This window comes from Neopsephotus bourkii, unplaced genomic scaffold, assembly GCF_033783945.1.
Source record: "Neopsephotus bourkii isolate Nb327-2 ecotype Australia unplaced genomic scaffold, CSIRO-AGI_Nbou_v1 NB_1792, whole genome shotgun sequence".
Lineage (NCBI taxonomy): Eukaryota > Metazoa > Chordata > Aves > Psittaciformes > Psittacidae > Neopsephotus > Neopsephotus bourkii.
Window position 1 is genome coordinate 1,278,020 of NW_026902266.1, and position 17,249 is coordinate 1,295,268.

At 38.3% G+C, this 17,249-nt stretch overlaps 1 protein-coding gene across 2 annotated transcripts in view; it reads left to right on the forward strand.

The window, feature by feature from the left end:
* EIF2AK4 (eukaryotic translation initiation factor 2 alpha kinase 4) overlaps window positions 1–17,249 on the forward strand; it is a 36,620-nt gene that overhangs the window by 2,667 nt on the left and 16,704 nt on the right. For both annotated transcript variants that reach the window (XR_009729564.1, XM_061380227.1), the window contains exons 3-20: window positions 1,024–1,126; window positions 3,010–3,183; window positions 5,118–5,198; window positions 5,705–5,835; window positions 6,647–6,762; window positions 7,788–7,945; window positions 8,348–8,883; window positions 9,249–9,358; window positions 9,907–10,064; window positions 10,390–10,802; window positions 11,461–11,530; window positions 12,185–12,268; window positions 13,195–13,317; window positions 13,769–13,873; window positions 14,111–14,168; window positions 14,863–14,942; window positions 15,625–15,726; window positions 16,348–16,398. Coding sequence is in view for 1 of the 2 variants with exons in the window: in XM_061380227.1 (XP_061236211.1) it covers window positions 1,024–1,126; window positions 3,010–3,183; window positions 5,118–5,198; window positions 5,705–5,835; window positions 6,647–6,762; window positions 7,788–7,945; window positions 8,348–8,883; window positions 9,249–9,358; window positions 9,907–10,064; window positions 10,390–10,802; window positions 11,461–11,530; window positions 12,185–12,268; window positions 13,195–13,317; window positions 13,769–13,873; window positions 14,111–14,168; window positions 14,863–14,942; window positions 15,625–15,726; window positions 16,348–16,398 (2,653 nt within the window). In the remaining variant the exon portion in view is untranslated. The remainder of the gene's footprint in view (window positions 1–1,023; window positions 1,127–3,009; window positions 3,184–5,117; window positions 5,199–5,704; window positions 5,836–6,646; window positions 6,763–7,787; window positions 7,946–8,347; window positions 8,884–9,248; window positions 9,359–9,906; window positions 10,065–10,389; window positions 10,803–11,460; window positions 11,531–12,184; window positions 12,269–13,194; window positions 13,318–13,768; window positions 13,874–14,110; window positions 14,169–14,862; window positions 14,943–15,624; window positions 15,727–16,347; window positions 16,399–17,249) is intronic.

The window sequence follows — 17,249 nt, forward strand, 5'->3', positions numbered from 1 at the left end:
CAGGTCCCTGTCCTTCTTAAACTGAGGGGCCCAGAACTGGACACAATATTCCACATGAGGTCTCACCAGGGCAGAGTAGAGGGGAAGGAGGACCTCTCTCGACCTACTAACCACCCCCCTTCTAATACACCCCAGGATGCCATTGGCCTTCTTGGCCACAAGGGCACAGTGTCGGCTCATGGTCACCCTGTCATCCACTAGGACCCCCAGGTCCCTCTTCCCTACACTGCTCTCTAACAGGTTGTTCCCCAACCTATACTGGAACCTGGGGTTCTTCCTGCCCAGATGCAGGACTCTACACTTTCCCTTGTTATGTTTCATCAAGTTATTCTCCGCCCAACTCTCCAGCCTGTCCAGGTCTCGCTGGATGGCAGCACAGCCTTCTGGCATGTCAGCCACTCCTCCCAGCTTAGTGTCATCAGCAAACTTGCTGATAGTACACTCAATTCCCTCATCTAAATCATTGACGAATATATTAAATAATACTGGTCCCAGTACTGACCCTTGAGGCACTCCACTAGATACAGGCCTCCAACTAGACTCCACCCCATAGACTACAACTCTCTGGCTTCTCTCCTTCAGCCAGTTCACAGTCCACCTCACTATCCGATCATCCAGACCACACTTACTCAATTTAGCTGCAAGGATGCTGTGGGAGACTGTGTTAAATGCTTTGCTGAAGTCAAGGTAGACCACATCCACCGCTCTGCCATCAGCCATCCACCGTGTTATTTCCTCATAAAAGGCTACAAGATTGGTCAAGCATGATTCCCCTTGGTGAAGCCATGTTGATTGCCCCTCATAACCCTATATCCTTGATATGCCTTAAGATGTCACCAAGGATAAGGTGTTCCATCACTTTCCCAGGGATGGAGGTGAGGCTGACTGCTCTGTAGTTACCCGTGTCCTCCTTCTTGCCCTTTTTGAAGACTGGAGTGACATTTGCTTTCCTCCAGTCCTCAGGAACCTCTCCTGTTTCCCAATCTAATGCAGATTTTCAATGTTTTGTTGCTTGTCCTCCAGTGTCCCTGAAATACAACTAAAAAATTCAAAAGGCTTGTCAAATGAGAAAATAAATGAATTAAAATCCAGCCTAGCTGAACTGGCAAAACAGCGCTGTGGAGAGGTAAGAGCTTTTAAATTCCTTGAGAAATACAGTCTGGACCCTGAATAGTTCTAATAAATGTGTGGTATAGTATAATGGAATGCATCCACATTGGAAGCTTAAGTTCTATTGCTCCTAAGGAAGGAGAGACTTAATTTCTTTTAAAGGGTGTTTCTAATTAATGGAAGTTCGGAATAAACAGGATCTTGAAATACAGTGCATGTTGTAACTACTGCAAGTTTTATCCCTGTTGAAAAGCAGATTTGAAAGTTCATGTTATTTTTGGGGTTATGTCACTGTATGAAAAGCAATACTAACTCTAAAAGTGAAAGCTTTCTGCACTTTCCAGATTCATTTGAATATTGTAAGTGGCTATACCTGTTTAAGCTGGCAGCAGATGTGGGGAGTTTTTCAGTGTGCTCTTGTTCATCTAATGCTGAACTGAGACCATTGTTCTAACACCAGTTTAACAGTGACTTTTGTGGCTGTAGCACAGTCACTCTATACCATTGTGCCTTTTTTTTCTACTGTTTTTAGGAATAGTGATACTTGACTACACCCCTCTCTCCCTTGTTTGATTTCTGATCTTATTAAAGGGAGCTACAAATGTGTTGTAGGTTTTCCTAATGTCAGTTTTCCAAAGCAAGAATCGTGCTTGCTCCAGCAATGTATAGATACAATTGTAAGTTGCATGTATGATACACATTTTTCATTTTTGATGAATGACGTGCAGTTCTGAACCCCTTTCTCTGCAAGGGAAAGGGAGACAACTGTTTTCTCTGCCTGGACAGCTATTCTTTGTTAAAGAGTATTCTGCAGCATAGAAAACTTGAAAATACCTGTTACCTCCCAAATGGAATAGTAGATTGGTTGAGGTTTTGATTATTGGGATTCCTCCTTTTATTTTTATTTTTAAATACACGTGAGTGCATGCATGATTGCCTTGCCTTCTGAATAGTAACCTGGGAAAGGTATTTTGGTTTGCACATGTCAGGTGTATGCATACTGTGCTATTCTTCCTATTCTGAATTGTCTCCTGGCTTCATTCTTACTTTCAAGCAGGGGATTCAGTGTTTGAGAATCTTCTAAATGTCAGCCTGTTACAGGCAGATGGTACATTTAGTTTGGCTGTTCTCCCATGTATACATGCAAATCCTGCTCAGTGCTGCTGCTGGCTGGTTGGATGCATCTTTCTGATGTACTGTTCTTTAATTCTGGAGATGCAATGGTCTGTTAGCACTATGGATTGCTTGAATTAATAAAGGCATGCTGCTAGACTGATGAAAGGTTAAGCTCTGACGTGTCAATAGATCATCAGTACATACCCATTTCAAGCAACAGTAACCGAAAATTTATTCCAACACTGAAAACCACATAGCAGAATTCAGCCGAGTTTTAAGTGCAGCTCTTACTTCCAGGGAGTGGTTACAAGATTGTGAAATGCTTTAGGTGGCTGTACAGTTCCAACTGCAGGGGCTAACCTACAGAGGAGGGATTGGATTTCACAGTAGCAGTGACTTAAGTAATTATTTCATCAGTAATAAGCAGCAGAAACAGTAATAGACAATTACAGAGGTTTTATTCTGTTGTTACTTGCATGTCATAAATGTATATTTGTGGAAAAAAATAAAAGAATACTTTTAAGAAAAAGATGGTGTTTCAAGTTGGTTATTTTTGAGTATTTTTTTTCCTCTTTGCTAATGTGGTCAGGGATTTTTCATGTTACGGTTTATTAATAAGTAGTTCTGACAAAAAATACTGAAATATAGTAAATTCAGGCTGGTAAGTAACAAAATCAGCAGTCACACTGCTGCTGTATGGCTTCTTCAAGTTGGGTTTTATTTTACTATGTGATCTACTTGTTCTTTGAACTCTGCGTGTCATTCATCTTTATTTTCTTTCAGGTGATGATATTTGAACTTGCCGACCATATACAGTCATTTCTCAGTGAGTATAATAAACCACCCTCCAAGTCTTTTCATGAAGAAATGTTAAAAAATCATCAAAAAGAACGAGAAAGACTGGCTCAGGAGGAATTGCGCAGGGCACAAGAAGTTAAGAGAAGAGAAGAGCAGGAGGTAAGAGAAAGTATGAATAGCCATGTACTCTTAAAGTAAACAATCACAGTTTTCTGAGTCATCCTGCATAACTGTGGGTTTTAATGAATTACTACATTCTCAGACCTGTCAGTATGAGCTGATCAATGTGTACTATATGTACTATCTGCTGCTGCAATTGTAACATTTTAATGATGTAGTTTTAACCCTGAGAAATATTTATGCCTGAAACAAACCTTAACTGTTGGTTCCAGATCCTATGAAAATAACTTATAAAGACATGCTTACACAAAAGTGGAATTAAATGTATACATTGTGTTCCATCTTAAACTAGGATGTATTAGGCAGACAGATTATAGCATCATAGGATAGTTAGGGCTGGAAAGGACCTTAAGATCATCTAGTTCCAACGCCCCTCCCATGAGCAGGGACACCTCACACTAAACCATGTCATCCAAGGCTCTGTCCGACCTGGCCTTGAACAGTACCAGGGATGGAGCATTCACAGCTTCCCTGGGCAACCCATTCCAGTGCCCCACCACCCTTACAGTAAAGAACTTCCTCCTTATATCCAATCTAAACTTCCCCTGTTTAAGCTTGAACCCGTTACCCCTTCTCCTATCGTTACAGCCCCTAATGAAGAGTCCATCCCCAGCATCCTTGTAGGCCCCCTTCAGATACTGGAAGGCCAGCAGCTTCCATGCAGCCTTCTCTTCTCCAGGCTGAATAGCCCCAACTTTCTCAGCCTGTGTTCACACGGGAGGTGCTCCAGCCCCCTGATCATCCTCCTCGTGGCCCTCCTCTGGACTTGTTCCAACAGTTCCATGTCCTTTTTATGCTGAGGACACCAGAACTGCACACAATACTCCAGGTGAGGTCTCACAAGAGCATAGTAGAGGGGCAGGATCACCTCCTTTGACCTGCTGGTCACGCTCCTTTTGATGCAGCCCAGGATATGGTTGGCTTTCTGGGCTTTGAGTGCATACTGAAGCCTGCTCATGTTAAGTTTCTCATCGACCAACACCCCCAAGTCCTCCGCAGGGCTGCTCTGAATCTCTTCTCTGCCCAACCTGTAGGTATGCCTGGGATTGCTCAACCCAAGTGTAGGACCTTGCATTTGGTATGGTTAAACTTCATGAGGTTGGCATCAGCCCACCTCACAAGTGTGTCAGGGTCCCTCTGGATGGTATTCCTTCCCTCCAGTGTTATCAACCGAACCACACAGCTTGGTGTCATCGGCAAACTTGCTGAGGGTGCACCCAATCCCACTGTCCATGTCACCAAAAAAGATGTTGAACTTGACTGGTCCCAACGCCGATCCCTGAGGGCCACCACTTGTTACTGGTATCCAACTGGACATTGATCCATTGACCAGAACTCTTTGCATGTGGCCATCTGTCCAGTTCTTTATAGATGAATAATCATACCTTCCTTCACCCATAGGGTGGCTGGAATGTTCACTATGACAAACTTGTCCAGAGCACAATGAATTTAGTCTAAAGAGACCTTGAGCCCACATACATTACTCATTAAAAATAGGGGAATTCATCTAAGTGTCACAGAGACTACCAGTGTGGAGTCTCCACACTGTGGGAATATGGGTCGCATAGCTCTCGTTCTGAGAAACATGTTTTTGCTTCTTCTGTTGTCTCTCTGGTGTGTGGAGCTTTATTGTTGGGTCTGTCAATCGAAGTAATTTTCCTTTGTCTACAACTCCAGCCTCCTATACCATGCAATTGATGCTGTTAAATTTGCTCTCCTGAGAAAGTTGACTTCTAATTTTATATTGTTTTTTTTTACTCTTGTGAGATCCTCCAGTCCTCTTTTACACTGTTGAAAAATTAGCATCAGCTTTATTTTTGTTTGGTTGGTTTTTTTTAATTATACCAGGGTAAGGTTAGCAGTTGAATTATATGTGCTGTTTGCATCTCTAACACCACCAAAATTCATTTCAGCAACGTGAAATCCTTAACGAGATTCAGAGAAGGGAGGAAGAGAAAAGAGAAGAAAGAAAAAAGAAAGAGATTGCCAAACAGGTATTCTTTCTAAGCAGGCATGCGAAAACCATTGCAACAATGTCTTGTCAATACCATAACATACACTTACAGAAACTTGAAAGATTTACAAGACTGAATTGTCCTGGACGTCTTTTCTCATCCAGTGCATCTGATAGATCTACGTTAAAATATGTTCTTGATTATATGGAGTTTATTGCTGGAATAAAATCAACTGCAAGGGAAAACAGTTTAATATATTAGCATCTTAAGTGTACTGAAATGGATGTTTTCAAACAGACATAAAAAAAAAGATAGCATATTAATGTCTCTGCTTTCATTGTAAAGAATCTTTTTGCCTGTGGACAGTGCTTAAATGTACTTTCTGAATCTCAGCACTTCTTCCAGAGCCTCATATGTACATTTATATTATGAAAACCTGTTTCTTCTGTGATTTGGGTGGCTTTAAAGAGTAATAGTCAAGTATTCATGTATTTTGAAGACAGGAGCATTTCCTGTACTTACTTGGTGTTTTTCCTGATCTATAGGAACGTTTGGAAGTAGCTGCTCTGACATGCCAAGAAAATTCTCACAAGAGAGTTGCTTCACGTTTGAATGGGAGCTCTTTGGAACATGGAGTAAATAATAAGCACCGACCAAATTCAGCTGGACGTTCAAAGTATGTCAGTTTGCATGTGGATTTTTTTCTTTTCCTCCCAAACATTAGATTTCAAAGTGAAATTTGAAGGCAAGAGAGTAGTGTGTCAGCTTGCTCAGTTGTTCATTTTGTTGTTGTGTCATCCTCTCTCCCCCCACACTTCATTTGGCATGCTTGAATTCATGTGCTATTGGATAACTTGAGAACTTTCTAATTAAGAGAGTCAGCTTGGCCCTTAATTTAACATAGTATTTGGCAAACATTGGAAAGCATATTCAGAACATACTTAGTTTCTTAAAAGTATGCAATATGTTACCAGTTAAAGAAAAAAGAAAATTTTTAAATCAATTAATGAAGGATTTGGAATAGCACAATAAATTAAAGCTTATATTCACCTCAAAGCATGTGCAAGTGTAAAGTTCCCTATCAGAGAATCGGATAATGCTAATTGCTTTTGCAGAGTAACTTACTGGAGGGACATTGAAGTTACTGGAGGGTTCTTTTGCCAGTACATAACTCATCTAGATTAGGGCTGGTGATGATACAGGTAGGCTGGGGGCTTTGGTTTTCTTTTGTTCGTTTGTTTCTGGGTTTTTTGCTGCCACTTCCCCCTCAGGCTTAAAATACAGAGCTCAGCATGATGTTGCTGCTAAAATGCTGAATTTCTAATCATATATCTTTGCAGTAACTCAGTATTTTTTAAATGAATGGATATTATTGAATACAAGTCTCAGAAACCTAATCCTCTTGCAGAATTAATATCTTTAGGGACTAGGGACTGCAACAATATTATCTTTTTGAGTTGGAGAAAAACATTCTGTTCATATTGCAGACGAGAACGCCAGCTTTCTGTTAATAATAATGAGGAGTCCCCTGGAAATCATGAAATTTTGAACTTCAGCACAAGTGGTGCCGGACAACTTATTGTCCATAAAGGAAAATGTCTAGGTAAGCAAAATTACAATTGCAGCTTCAAGTACTGGGCTTGGGGCTGTTGTTTTATTGTTGTTGGATTTTTTTGTTTGGGATTTTCTTGAGAGGGGGAGCTTACACAATGTTGATAACTACAAGCATCAAGGATGGAGAGAATCTTGTGGATTGTGAAATGTAGCAGTTGAGAGTGGGAGCAGTAAGAAAAGTTACTTTGTGATAAATATTTTATATTTTCTTATGACTGTTTTAAGTAAAGATTTGCTACTTCAGATACAATTGCATAACTGAATAGCCATACCAAAAAAACCCACCCATCTTCTCAATATTTTATCCCCTATACATAATTAAAATAATACTGAAAATTATTTGCTTTTAAATTTAAATAGCTAGCTTGTCAGATAAAAATGGCTACCAAGTAAGAAGTCATTTAGCTTTCAGTAACATGTGGAACCAGTAATAAGCATAGGGATAAAAATGCATACTTGCTCTTCTCCTATTGTTGCCAATAGCAGTGGCATCAAAGCAGGAGATACAGCAAAAAAATTAAAATACAATGATAGGAGACTCAGAGCTGAAAGGCCTCCATGAAATGCCCATATGAATGGACCATCAAATGTTTTCATCGTTTGTTTTCAGTATAACACTTCCTCAGTGGTAGCATGAACAGCCTGGAAGTCCCTGGAGTAAAGGGAATTTTATTATTTTGTAGTTCAAGGATGTTGCTGTGTGTAGAGCTTGGCATTTGCTCAGCAGGTATAACATTTATTAAAACCTGAAATTCTTTAAAATGTGCAGCAATTTTTTTGCCAATGTACTATTCCTTTCATCTGACTACTGCTATATATCATCCAGTCTCATCAGACCTGGTGTTTTCCATATCTACCATGTAGGTATGGATCTTGTTCAGTTGTAAGTCAGTTTGAGTTTCTGAAGCTGTAGAAAGCAGGCTTAATGATGTTCATTTAGCATTTGCAGGAGCTCTTGTCAGATCTTAGAAACAAAAGAAGCCCTGTTTCTCTTCTCTCTCTTTCTGTCTATAGGCAAGGATGAACAGCTTGGTAAATCGGTGTACAATGCCTTGGAAATGCGCAGTGGAGACTTTGTTTTAATATATGAGTGGGTTCTGCACTGGCAAAAAAAGGTGGGAAGATTTCTTACAACACATGAAATGGATAAGATTGAGAAGTGTAAGAAACAGGTAATGCCCATATTTTGCATTTGACTTCATACAGGTTTAAGTAGGGTTCTGTGCTTTTCTGGAGGCTGCTAGTGTATATTAAACTTGAGAGGGTGGTGTGGTGATGAGCTTGCAGATGTTGGTGTTTAGAGTATCTGCACCACAGAAGAAGATGGGTATTCAGGAGTTACAATGACATAAATGCAAGAACATGTATTTGTGAGTATGCATAAATAAAATAATAAAAAATTAGAATCAAGCTTACCTGGCAGAAACCAAAGTTATTCTTGTCCCTTGTATACAATACTTCCTTTTCAAACATGATGAGAATATAATGTATATATTTTGTATATGTTATGTACTTTAGTAGTAATGCGTTCATGACATGATACATTGCATGTTATATTGTTTTTTCTCTAACAGCTTCAGGGTGCAGAAACAGAGTTCAGCTCACTAACGAAGCTAAGTCACCCAAACATAGTGCATTATAAACGTATGAACCTTAAAGAACGGGATGATTCAATTGTGGTGGACATTTTAGTGGAGCATATAAGTGGTTGCAGCCTTTCTACGTACTTACGCAAAGAGACTCCAGTTCCAGTTGAGCAGTTGCGCCATTATGTGACCCAGATCTTGTCAGCTCTCGACTATTTGCACAATAATTCAGTAGTACACAAAGTTCTCTGTGCTTCCAGTATTCTGGTAGATGCTGAAGGAAATGTCAAGGTGACAGACTACAGCATTTCCAAGCGCTTAGCTGATATCTGCAAAGCAGATGTTTTTGAGCAAACCAAAGTTCATTTTAGTGATAATGGTCTTCCCAGCAAACCTGGAAAAAAAGGAGATGTATGGAGTCTGGGCTTGCTTCTGCTTTCACTCAGCCAGGGCCAAGAAACCAAGGAATTCCCAGTTGCTGTTCCTACCACTTTACCTGCTGACTTCCAGGACTTTCTGGGAAGGTATGTTTGTTGCATTCCTGTGTCTTTTGGCTTCTGTTATTTTTTTAAAGATTTGGATGGTTTTCTGAAAGAGCAAATAGATCCCCCTGTGTCACTAGTTAAAATTTGTAGAGGAGAGGTAATTGCTCCTTCACAGCTAAGGCAGCTAATCTGGGATTTGGGAGAACAAGTCTGGTGCTCTCTTATTCTTTGCCCTGATACCATGTTTATATGCCATGATGGGTAAGTAATTTAATCTGTCTTTGCTTCTGATTCCAATATGAATTATAACAATGATAATTTCTTAAATATGAGGAGACCTCTTTGAACATTTAGGCCTGAAATGGAATAGGTTTTTTAACAGTTTTCTCTTACTTTGCTGACAGATGTGTTTGCTTGGAAGATAAGGAAAGATGGACTCCTCAGCAGCTGTTGCAACATAGTTTTATAAACATTCCACGGATGAAAATGCCTGTAGCTGAAGAAAACCTAGATGGTAAGAAACTTGTTTCTTTCTGTATACTGATAAATAAGTGGACTATGTGCTGCAGTAATAGGAAAAAAGTGAGCTTCACAAGACTGCACAAGTGTTTTACATGAGTTGGTATGGTCTTTAACTTCCATATCCATGACTAGCTGGCTGTGGGCCTACTGCTGTTGCCTCGTTAGTCAAAGCTGATGCTGTAAATTCATCCACCTGTAAATTCATCCTGTAAATTCATCCACCTCCTATATAGTGTAAATTTCAGCCTTAATTTTGTCCTTGGAAGATGTTGTGTGAATAAGACTTCCTTTGTTATATTCTTATTAGAATCAGTTCCTTTGTCCAGCATGATTAATGTTAGTAATTAAAAATTCTATTAAGGTTTATGCTTGCACCAGAACTTAAGTTCTGTAGTAGTGCAGAACACTCCTGTATTTTAGATTTCAGTTGTACTTGAAGTTACTTAGGTTTTATCTTCTAATGCTTTTTTGGCAGTCCCTTGTGGTTTATCCCCATACCCCATACTGCCAGCAGTGGTGACTTTGATATCCTCTTTACAGATTCGGCAGGCATAGACTGCATAGAGACAGTTGTACCCAGCAGTCAGATATCCAGTGCTTCCTTTGTCACAGAAACACAGAGACAATTTTCACGCTACTACAATGAGTTTGAAGAGCTCAAATTACTTGGCAAAGGGGCTTTTGGAGCAGTCATTAAGGTGTGGTAGAAAAATTATTTCCTTTTTGGTGATGTGTTTGATTTCTCAGAAGCAAAACAATATGCATAGTGTTTGCATCGCTTTATATATTATCTTTTAGCATGCTGTGCCTGTCTTGTGGTTTTTATCTGGAATAGGCTGATAAGTTTTGTGCGAGGTTGCTGAGAGTCTGGGGAGTAGCCTGTCAGTATGGGGAAGCTTGCATTTGAATTGTATTCATTTCCCAGTTGGAAGGAAAACTTTCTCTTATATGAAATTACTCTACTTCTGGTTCTATTTGGTAAAGAAAAGTAGTTGACTTTTTAGATTTATTTGAATTTTGCAGGTAAGAAATAACCTTGATGGTTGCTATTATGCTGTGAAACGTATCCGTGTAAACCCTGCCAGCAGGCAATTTCGGAGGATTAAGGGAGAAGTAACATTACTTTCCCGCTTGAACCATGAGAATATCGTAAGGTATTACAATGCTTGGATAGAAAAACATGAACACCCTGTTCCCACGGTGTCATCATCTGAAACAAACGAAGATAAAAGAATGTCCACCAAAGCTGGTGTCTTCATCTTTAATGCTGAGGAGACAAGTGTTGTGGAAGCTAATGCTCCTCCTCCGGTTTTGACAAGTTCAGTTGAGTGGAGTACTTCATGTGAAAGATCCTCCAGCAACAAATTCAGTGGAGCTGATCCAGAGTCCAGTGATGATGATGACGATGGTGATGGGGTTTTCTCGCAGTCATTTCTGTAAGTAGGCTTTAGTACTGGCACTGTAGGGAACATGAACAGAGTTATTTTTCCAATTTTGTGTCTTTTATCATTCTCACTTCTTTTTAATTCACTGCATTTTGTTCTGTCCGTTGGCTCAAAATCAATGCATTTGCCAGCAGTCAGATAGCCAGGGAGAGGAAATTTTGCAGCTAAGAACAGTGAGTGTAGAAGGAAAATCTGGGTTTAGGCTTCTAGAATATTCTTATAATTTCTGTCAGAATGCATAACTGTTTATGCTGGATTGTCTTTTCCAACCTTAAGAGTAAAGTTTTTAATAAACAATAATAGAGAAATATTTTCAAATCCTGAAAAATGTTTTACTTGTCCTTTTGCTCATGGTAAGTCTTTCGTTTAAGCAAGTTAAGTGTGCCTCAGTTTTGCTTATTAAGTATACAAGTGGGATTGTACTGATGCAGAGATAAACCTTTCCTTTAAAAAACAGGGATGGCAAAGGAAGTGTTATTTGCAAGCAGGATACTTTTGGGGGTTTTGTTTTGGTTTGCTGTTTTTGTTTAAGGCATATGGAAGGTCTTTAACAGAAGCTTAGATTTTTCTTTTTATTTTTTTTTCTGCAAATAGTTTCCAGATTTCTCAGCACCCAAAACTTCTTCTTTCCTTTCTTGTTTTTAAACAGGCCAACCACAGATTCTGAAAGTGAAATAATTTTTGATAATGAAGATGAAAACAGTAAAGGTCAGCTTCCAGTAAGTATAAAGATAAAGCTAGTGAAAATAAAAAGATCATAAAAATAGTCTTTGACAAGCAAAGAGGTCAGTTGAGAAGTTTCATTTCAGTTCTGGTGTAAGTACAGAACCACATATGGTTATGTTCCATCAGAGTAAATGTTGTGCCATAGTGAGCTGCATTCACAGAATCATAGAATCGTTAGGGTTGAAAGGGACCTCTGGAGCTCAACTATTTTTTTGTCACTATGTTTATATCAAAATGTTTGGGTGGGGTGGAGGGTGCATTGTTAATACTATTAAGTAGGTTTTGTATGTTTTAATCTGATTTTTTTTTTTATTTTGGGTTTTTTAAACATGACACACTTTGAGATACATGTTTCACCCAGATCTTGAATGTTTTTCCTCTAGTGTCTTGTGAGGGCAAAATATTACTCGTTCTCACTTTGAAAATGAGAGTTGGGTCACACCTGGTTTTGTAGTTTATTTAGGAGCAGTGGCATTACGAAAATGTCAGCAAATTATTTTTATAGATTTTTATGTTATTCAAATGTAGTCACAAAAGATGATTTCTCATCAATGCGTTTCAGCCATTAGAAAATAGTAATATGCATATAAAAATCTCTGGATGGCTTCTTATAGCTAACTGTACTGTTACTCTTAATTGTGATAAAGGATGAAGAAGGGCATGAAAAGAACAGCCATGGAGGAGAAGACAAGGCACAAGTCATTCAGACAGTGCATTACCTGTATATTCAGGTATAAACTAACTTGAATTTTCAGATAAAAGATACTGCTTATTCCAGCCTGCAGAGATTAATTGCTGGTTTTCATGAGGGAAGCAATGACCTTTAAAATTGCAGATGAGGCCAAGATCAGTCTTGGTTTTGCAATAGACTGGTTTTCTGAAAGGCTTGGCTGGTGGCAGAGCACATGGCTTGTTATGCCTTCTAAGGTTCTTTAGTTAGAATCATAGATCAGCTAGGTTGGAAAAGACCTTTAAGATCATCAAGTCCAGCCGCTACCCAGGGACTGCCAAGACCACCACTAAACCATGTTACTAAGGGCCTTGTCTACACTTTTTTTAACAGTTCCAGGGACAGTGATTCTACCACTTCCCCCAGAAACCTGTTCGAATGCTTGATCATCCTTTTGGTTAAGAAATTTTTCCTAATATCCAGTCTAAACTTCCCCTGGTGCAGCTTGAGGTTGTTAGCTATTTTCCTATCACTTGTTACTTGATAGAAGAGACCAACCCCCACCTCACTCAGGTTCCTCCTGAGCCTTCTCTTCTCCAGTCTAAACATCCCTAATTCCCTCAGCTGTTCCTCATAAGACTCGTGCACCAGGCCCTTCACGTTGTTGCCTTCTGGACTCACTTCAGTGGCTTGGCTACTTTTGTCTTGTTTTTAACATTTATGTTCAGAATATGCTACTCTGCAAGCTCGTACTGTTGTCCCGGAAAACAGGATAGGACCCATAAGTGAATGCATTTTTTCTAGCTATAAAAGACAGCTCTCGGGAAAATTGCAAACAATTAAATATTTTGGTGATACTGTTTGCTCCTGACCTGTGTGTTGCAGGACCAGCCATTAATATGCATGTAGATACAAGGTTTTGATGGTCTGTTTTCTTGACAAAACTGCTCTTTCTTCCCTCTGTTCCCTAACACTGCACGACTGAAGATGGAGTATTGTGAAAAGAGCACATTAAGGGATACTATTGACCAAGGATTATATGAAGACACCAGTCGGCTTTGGAGGCTTTTCCGAGAAATTTTAGATGGGTTAGCTTATATCCATGAAAAGGTTAGTAAGTATGACACTTATGACCTGTCCGTAATATCTGTGTGTTATCTTTCTGTGTATGGGTTTCTTCATATTCTATTAATTTTGGGATGTTTATTACCAAGGTTCGTTCCTTGCCGTTCCCATTATTAATCTGTTCTAGGGGTTTAGAATACTTTATTATAAACCTGAATTTTATAATGAACCACTTCAGATTTTTCCCTTTGTCACAATTTTTTTTTTTTTTATTTTATTTTTGTATCTGGTAGCACTGATTATTGTTTCTGGCTTCTTGGCTGCAGTCTGTAGTCTTACTTCAAAATTAAGTGTCAGTGACTTATTACAGTGGGAAATCTACTGCATTAAAAGTATGTAATATGATTTTTCCAGTCTATTACAGAGTTTTAGTTTGAATTGTGTTTATTGTTTAATATTCTACTAGTCTATATATTTTTTTGTTCTGCTATAATAGGGAATGATCCACAGAGACTTGAAACCTGTGAACATTTTTTTAGATTCAGATGATCATGTCAAAATTGGTGATTTTGGTTTAGCTACAGATCATCCAGCAAATGCAGTAAGTACAGCTGAAAGTGAATGAAAAACCCCCTTGAATTTGGTGTTGCAATAACATGAAAGATGAAAATAAAACATAAAAACATAGTTCTCATTGGACTTTATATTGTGAATGCCACAAATTTGTTTGTTTCTAAGATTCTAGAGTTAAACCATGTGTTGTTAATCAAAGGACTAAGAAAAGCCAACAGAAACATTTCAAGTGCCATTTACAGTATGTCTGTTTTCCTGATTTCAGGTGGTCTCTAAACAAGAAGAAAATCACTCAGATAGTTCTGCTATGTCTGACCCATCAGGTTAGTTTGCATAGTAGCTTATACTAAATTATTTTAAGCCATCACTTTTATTTTGCAGTCTTGTATAATCTGTTAGAACTTCCATTCATTCTTTGAAGATAAAACCTTTTTTATTTGGGGGGGGGGCACCTCCAACTTTGGGTAGATATGCTACATATAATCTTTCAGTTTTGACTGGTATCTAAAAATGAATTTGCTTCCACTGCTAGCCTTTTGCTGTAGATATCTGCTTTTGTCAGAATAAGGTGTATAGAGATTCTGTATATCTGTTCCATTTGCACTTCTGTTCTCTTGCCTGTACAGGACAATTTCAGGAGTTAAGGGATTTTTGGTTGGTTGGGGTTTTTTGACACCTGTAACAGGCTGAATTTTGTGTTTTGCATAAACTTTAGTACTTTGTATGTCTTAAGATGAGTGTTAATAGAAGTGAAAGATAGTTGTATTACTTGTGTACTGATGTACTGCACTTCTATAAAGTAATAGGTAAGTTTAGCTACTATAGATAGACATGGATACTTGACCTGTGAAAGGAAGAACTGTCTGTTTTCCAAACTGTTCTCGCATGGGTTTATCTGAAGAAGGACTGCCTTCCAACCTTGCATAAACGAGGAAGGAAAATGAGTGTGCCTTTTTTTGACTTGATGCTGTATTTCTCTCACACTTTCTTGAAACTTTTTCATCTTTTGCCACATAGGTAATTTGACAGGGATGGTTGGCACTGCGCTGTATGTCAGCCCAGAGGTCCAAGGAAGCACTAAGTCTACGTATAATCAGGTATGATTAGAGCAGATTTAATTAAAAGGTAGCGTGGAATCCAAAGTACAATTTAGGTCATTCTTGCTCAATAAAGGTAAATTCAAGGTGGAACAGGGAGTGGAGGTACTGCTGTGATAAGCAAGGGAATGAGAAATACTCCTTTGAGAGGAGAGCAAGAGTGAAAGGATGTGGGGAAGTCAGTTTTTCTGCCTGTGCTATGACTAAGTGCAAGCAACTTCAATTTGAAAGCACGTGATCATGGAGGAGCTTGAGTAAAAATGAGTAGATTATAAATGTTACAGTCTTTAATGAAGGTAAAAAGTCATCAGAAGTATATATTGCTCTCCTGGATTCCTAGACTTGATTTTTGGGAGGTAGGAATATTATTTTTTTTCATCTGCGAATCCTGTTTGTATGCAGAGATGAGCTGAATTTCAAAGCAGAAGTATTTTCATAGAGGGAGGCCTTTACATCATGGCAGTGCTGTGATGATAAAAGGTATTGAAGTCTGACAGGTCTGGATTGTGCTGTTTAACAAAAAAACCACAAAAACCAAAACAAAAGCACAAAAACCCCACCTCTATCTCTGGCTGTAATACACTGTGAAATTTAGCCAAAGCACTGTTATTTCTCTGCTATCATCAACTGCAGAGAATTCACAGGTATTACATTTAAGTTTCCTTTTTTTATTTTCCCTTAGAAAGTGGACCTGTACAGTCTGGGTATAATATTCTTTGAAATGTCTTACCATCCTATGAATACTGCATCAGAAAGGATCTTTGTTCTTAGTCAATTAAGATCGGTAAGTACACAGATACAAAAGATACTAATCCTTTGCGTCAGATAGTTTGTTAAGAGAAGTAGAAGAATGCAAAATAAAGTGTTTCCACAAGGAGTGCTTAGGGAAAAAAAGGTTTATAAAATACATAATGAAAAGTGAAAAATAAGATTGGAGCTGGTACTGACATTCCCTTAATGCACTGTGGTATTACCATCAGTCAGTGTTCTATCTGTGAAATTAATTTTTATAGTGCAAAACATCAAAGGTGTAAACGTCAGATAAAGACATCATGTTTTCATTTCACCCACGTTTAGACCCAGTGAGTTGCTCTCAGGAACCAGTTGGTATTTGTAGTTGGTAAATGCTTGTGATTATGGTATGTATCTTCATTGTACAAAACATAAAAGCAGTTCAGTGACATTCATTTTCCTTTTAGCTCTTCAAACTGAAATTGCATGGGTTTTTTTTCTGTGGGTTTTTTTTTTTGTTTGTTTGGTGGTTTTTGTTTGTTTTGTTTTTTTTTTCCCATGAGCAATAAAAATGCTTAGTTTCTCTGTTTAAATATGTAGAACTTAAAAATAAGACTGGCCTGAGCAAGCTTGACTGCATGTTACAATCATATGTGATTTTTGTTTTTTATAGCCTACTATTGTGTTTCCTAAAGACTTTGATGAAGTCAGTCATGCAAAGCAGGTAATTTTGAAGATACTTTAATTGTTAGATATTCCCTGTTAAGAAACACTTATTATCATTTTTCCCCACTTAATTTTAAAATAGAGATCTCTTCCAAGTTCTTGTTACGTGACATTGGAACAAAGTAAGGAAAAAAAAGTTGACATGGAATTATACAAAATTCCTTAAGCTCAGTCATAAAGAAATGTGGAGTTTGTGGGCATACTATTTAAGCTCTGAGGGACAATTTTAGGCTAAGACAAATACAGCTGTGTTGATTAACTCTTAAACTTTCAAAAGAAATCTGTGTCACAGAACAGAGAGAGTTGTGCAAGCTAAATTGACTGTGCTGAGCTTGGAGAGTTGTCAAGAGGTGTTATGAATGCCTCCATGGCAGATAAATGTTCAGTGTAATCTTCTCTGGACCATCTAGATAACTTCTATCCTGTGCTAGTGGACTGTTTGTTGAACATCAGCATTATCTTTTTGTCTGTTATGCCTGTGAAATGGCAATCTGCCTGTGACTATTACCATAAAAATGTTTCCCTTTAGTAAAGTTTACTGTAATATACCAGGAAGATTCCCTCTATTATGTGTAACTCTCAGATCTTTGTTGTTATGCTTATGATTCTGCTTTCTTTGTTGATAAAGAGGTGCCAGAGATAGCATAACATAGAACAACAAAGGATACTACATATTTTGTCATCCCGGGAGGCATATTTCTAAAAGCTTTCGTGTTTTAGTAAATTTTATTCAAATAATAACACAATAAAAGATATTCAGAATTTTAAAACTAAAGAATATCCACCCAAAAAATTCAGATCCTTTTTTTTTGGTCCCCTGTAGAGCCTCATATTTTTTTATTAATAAAG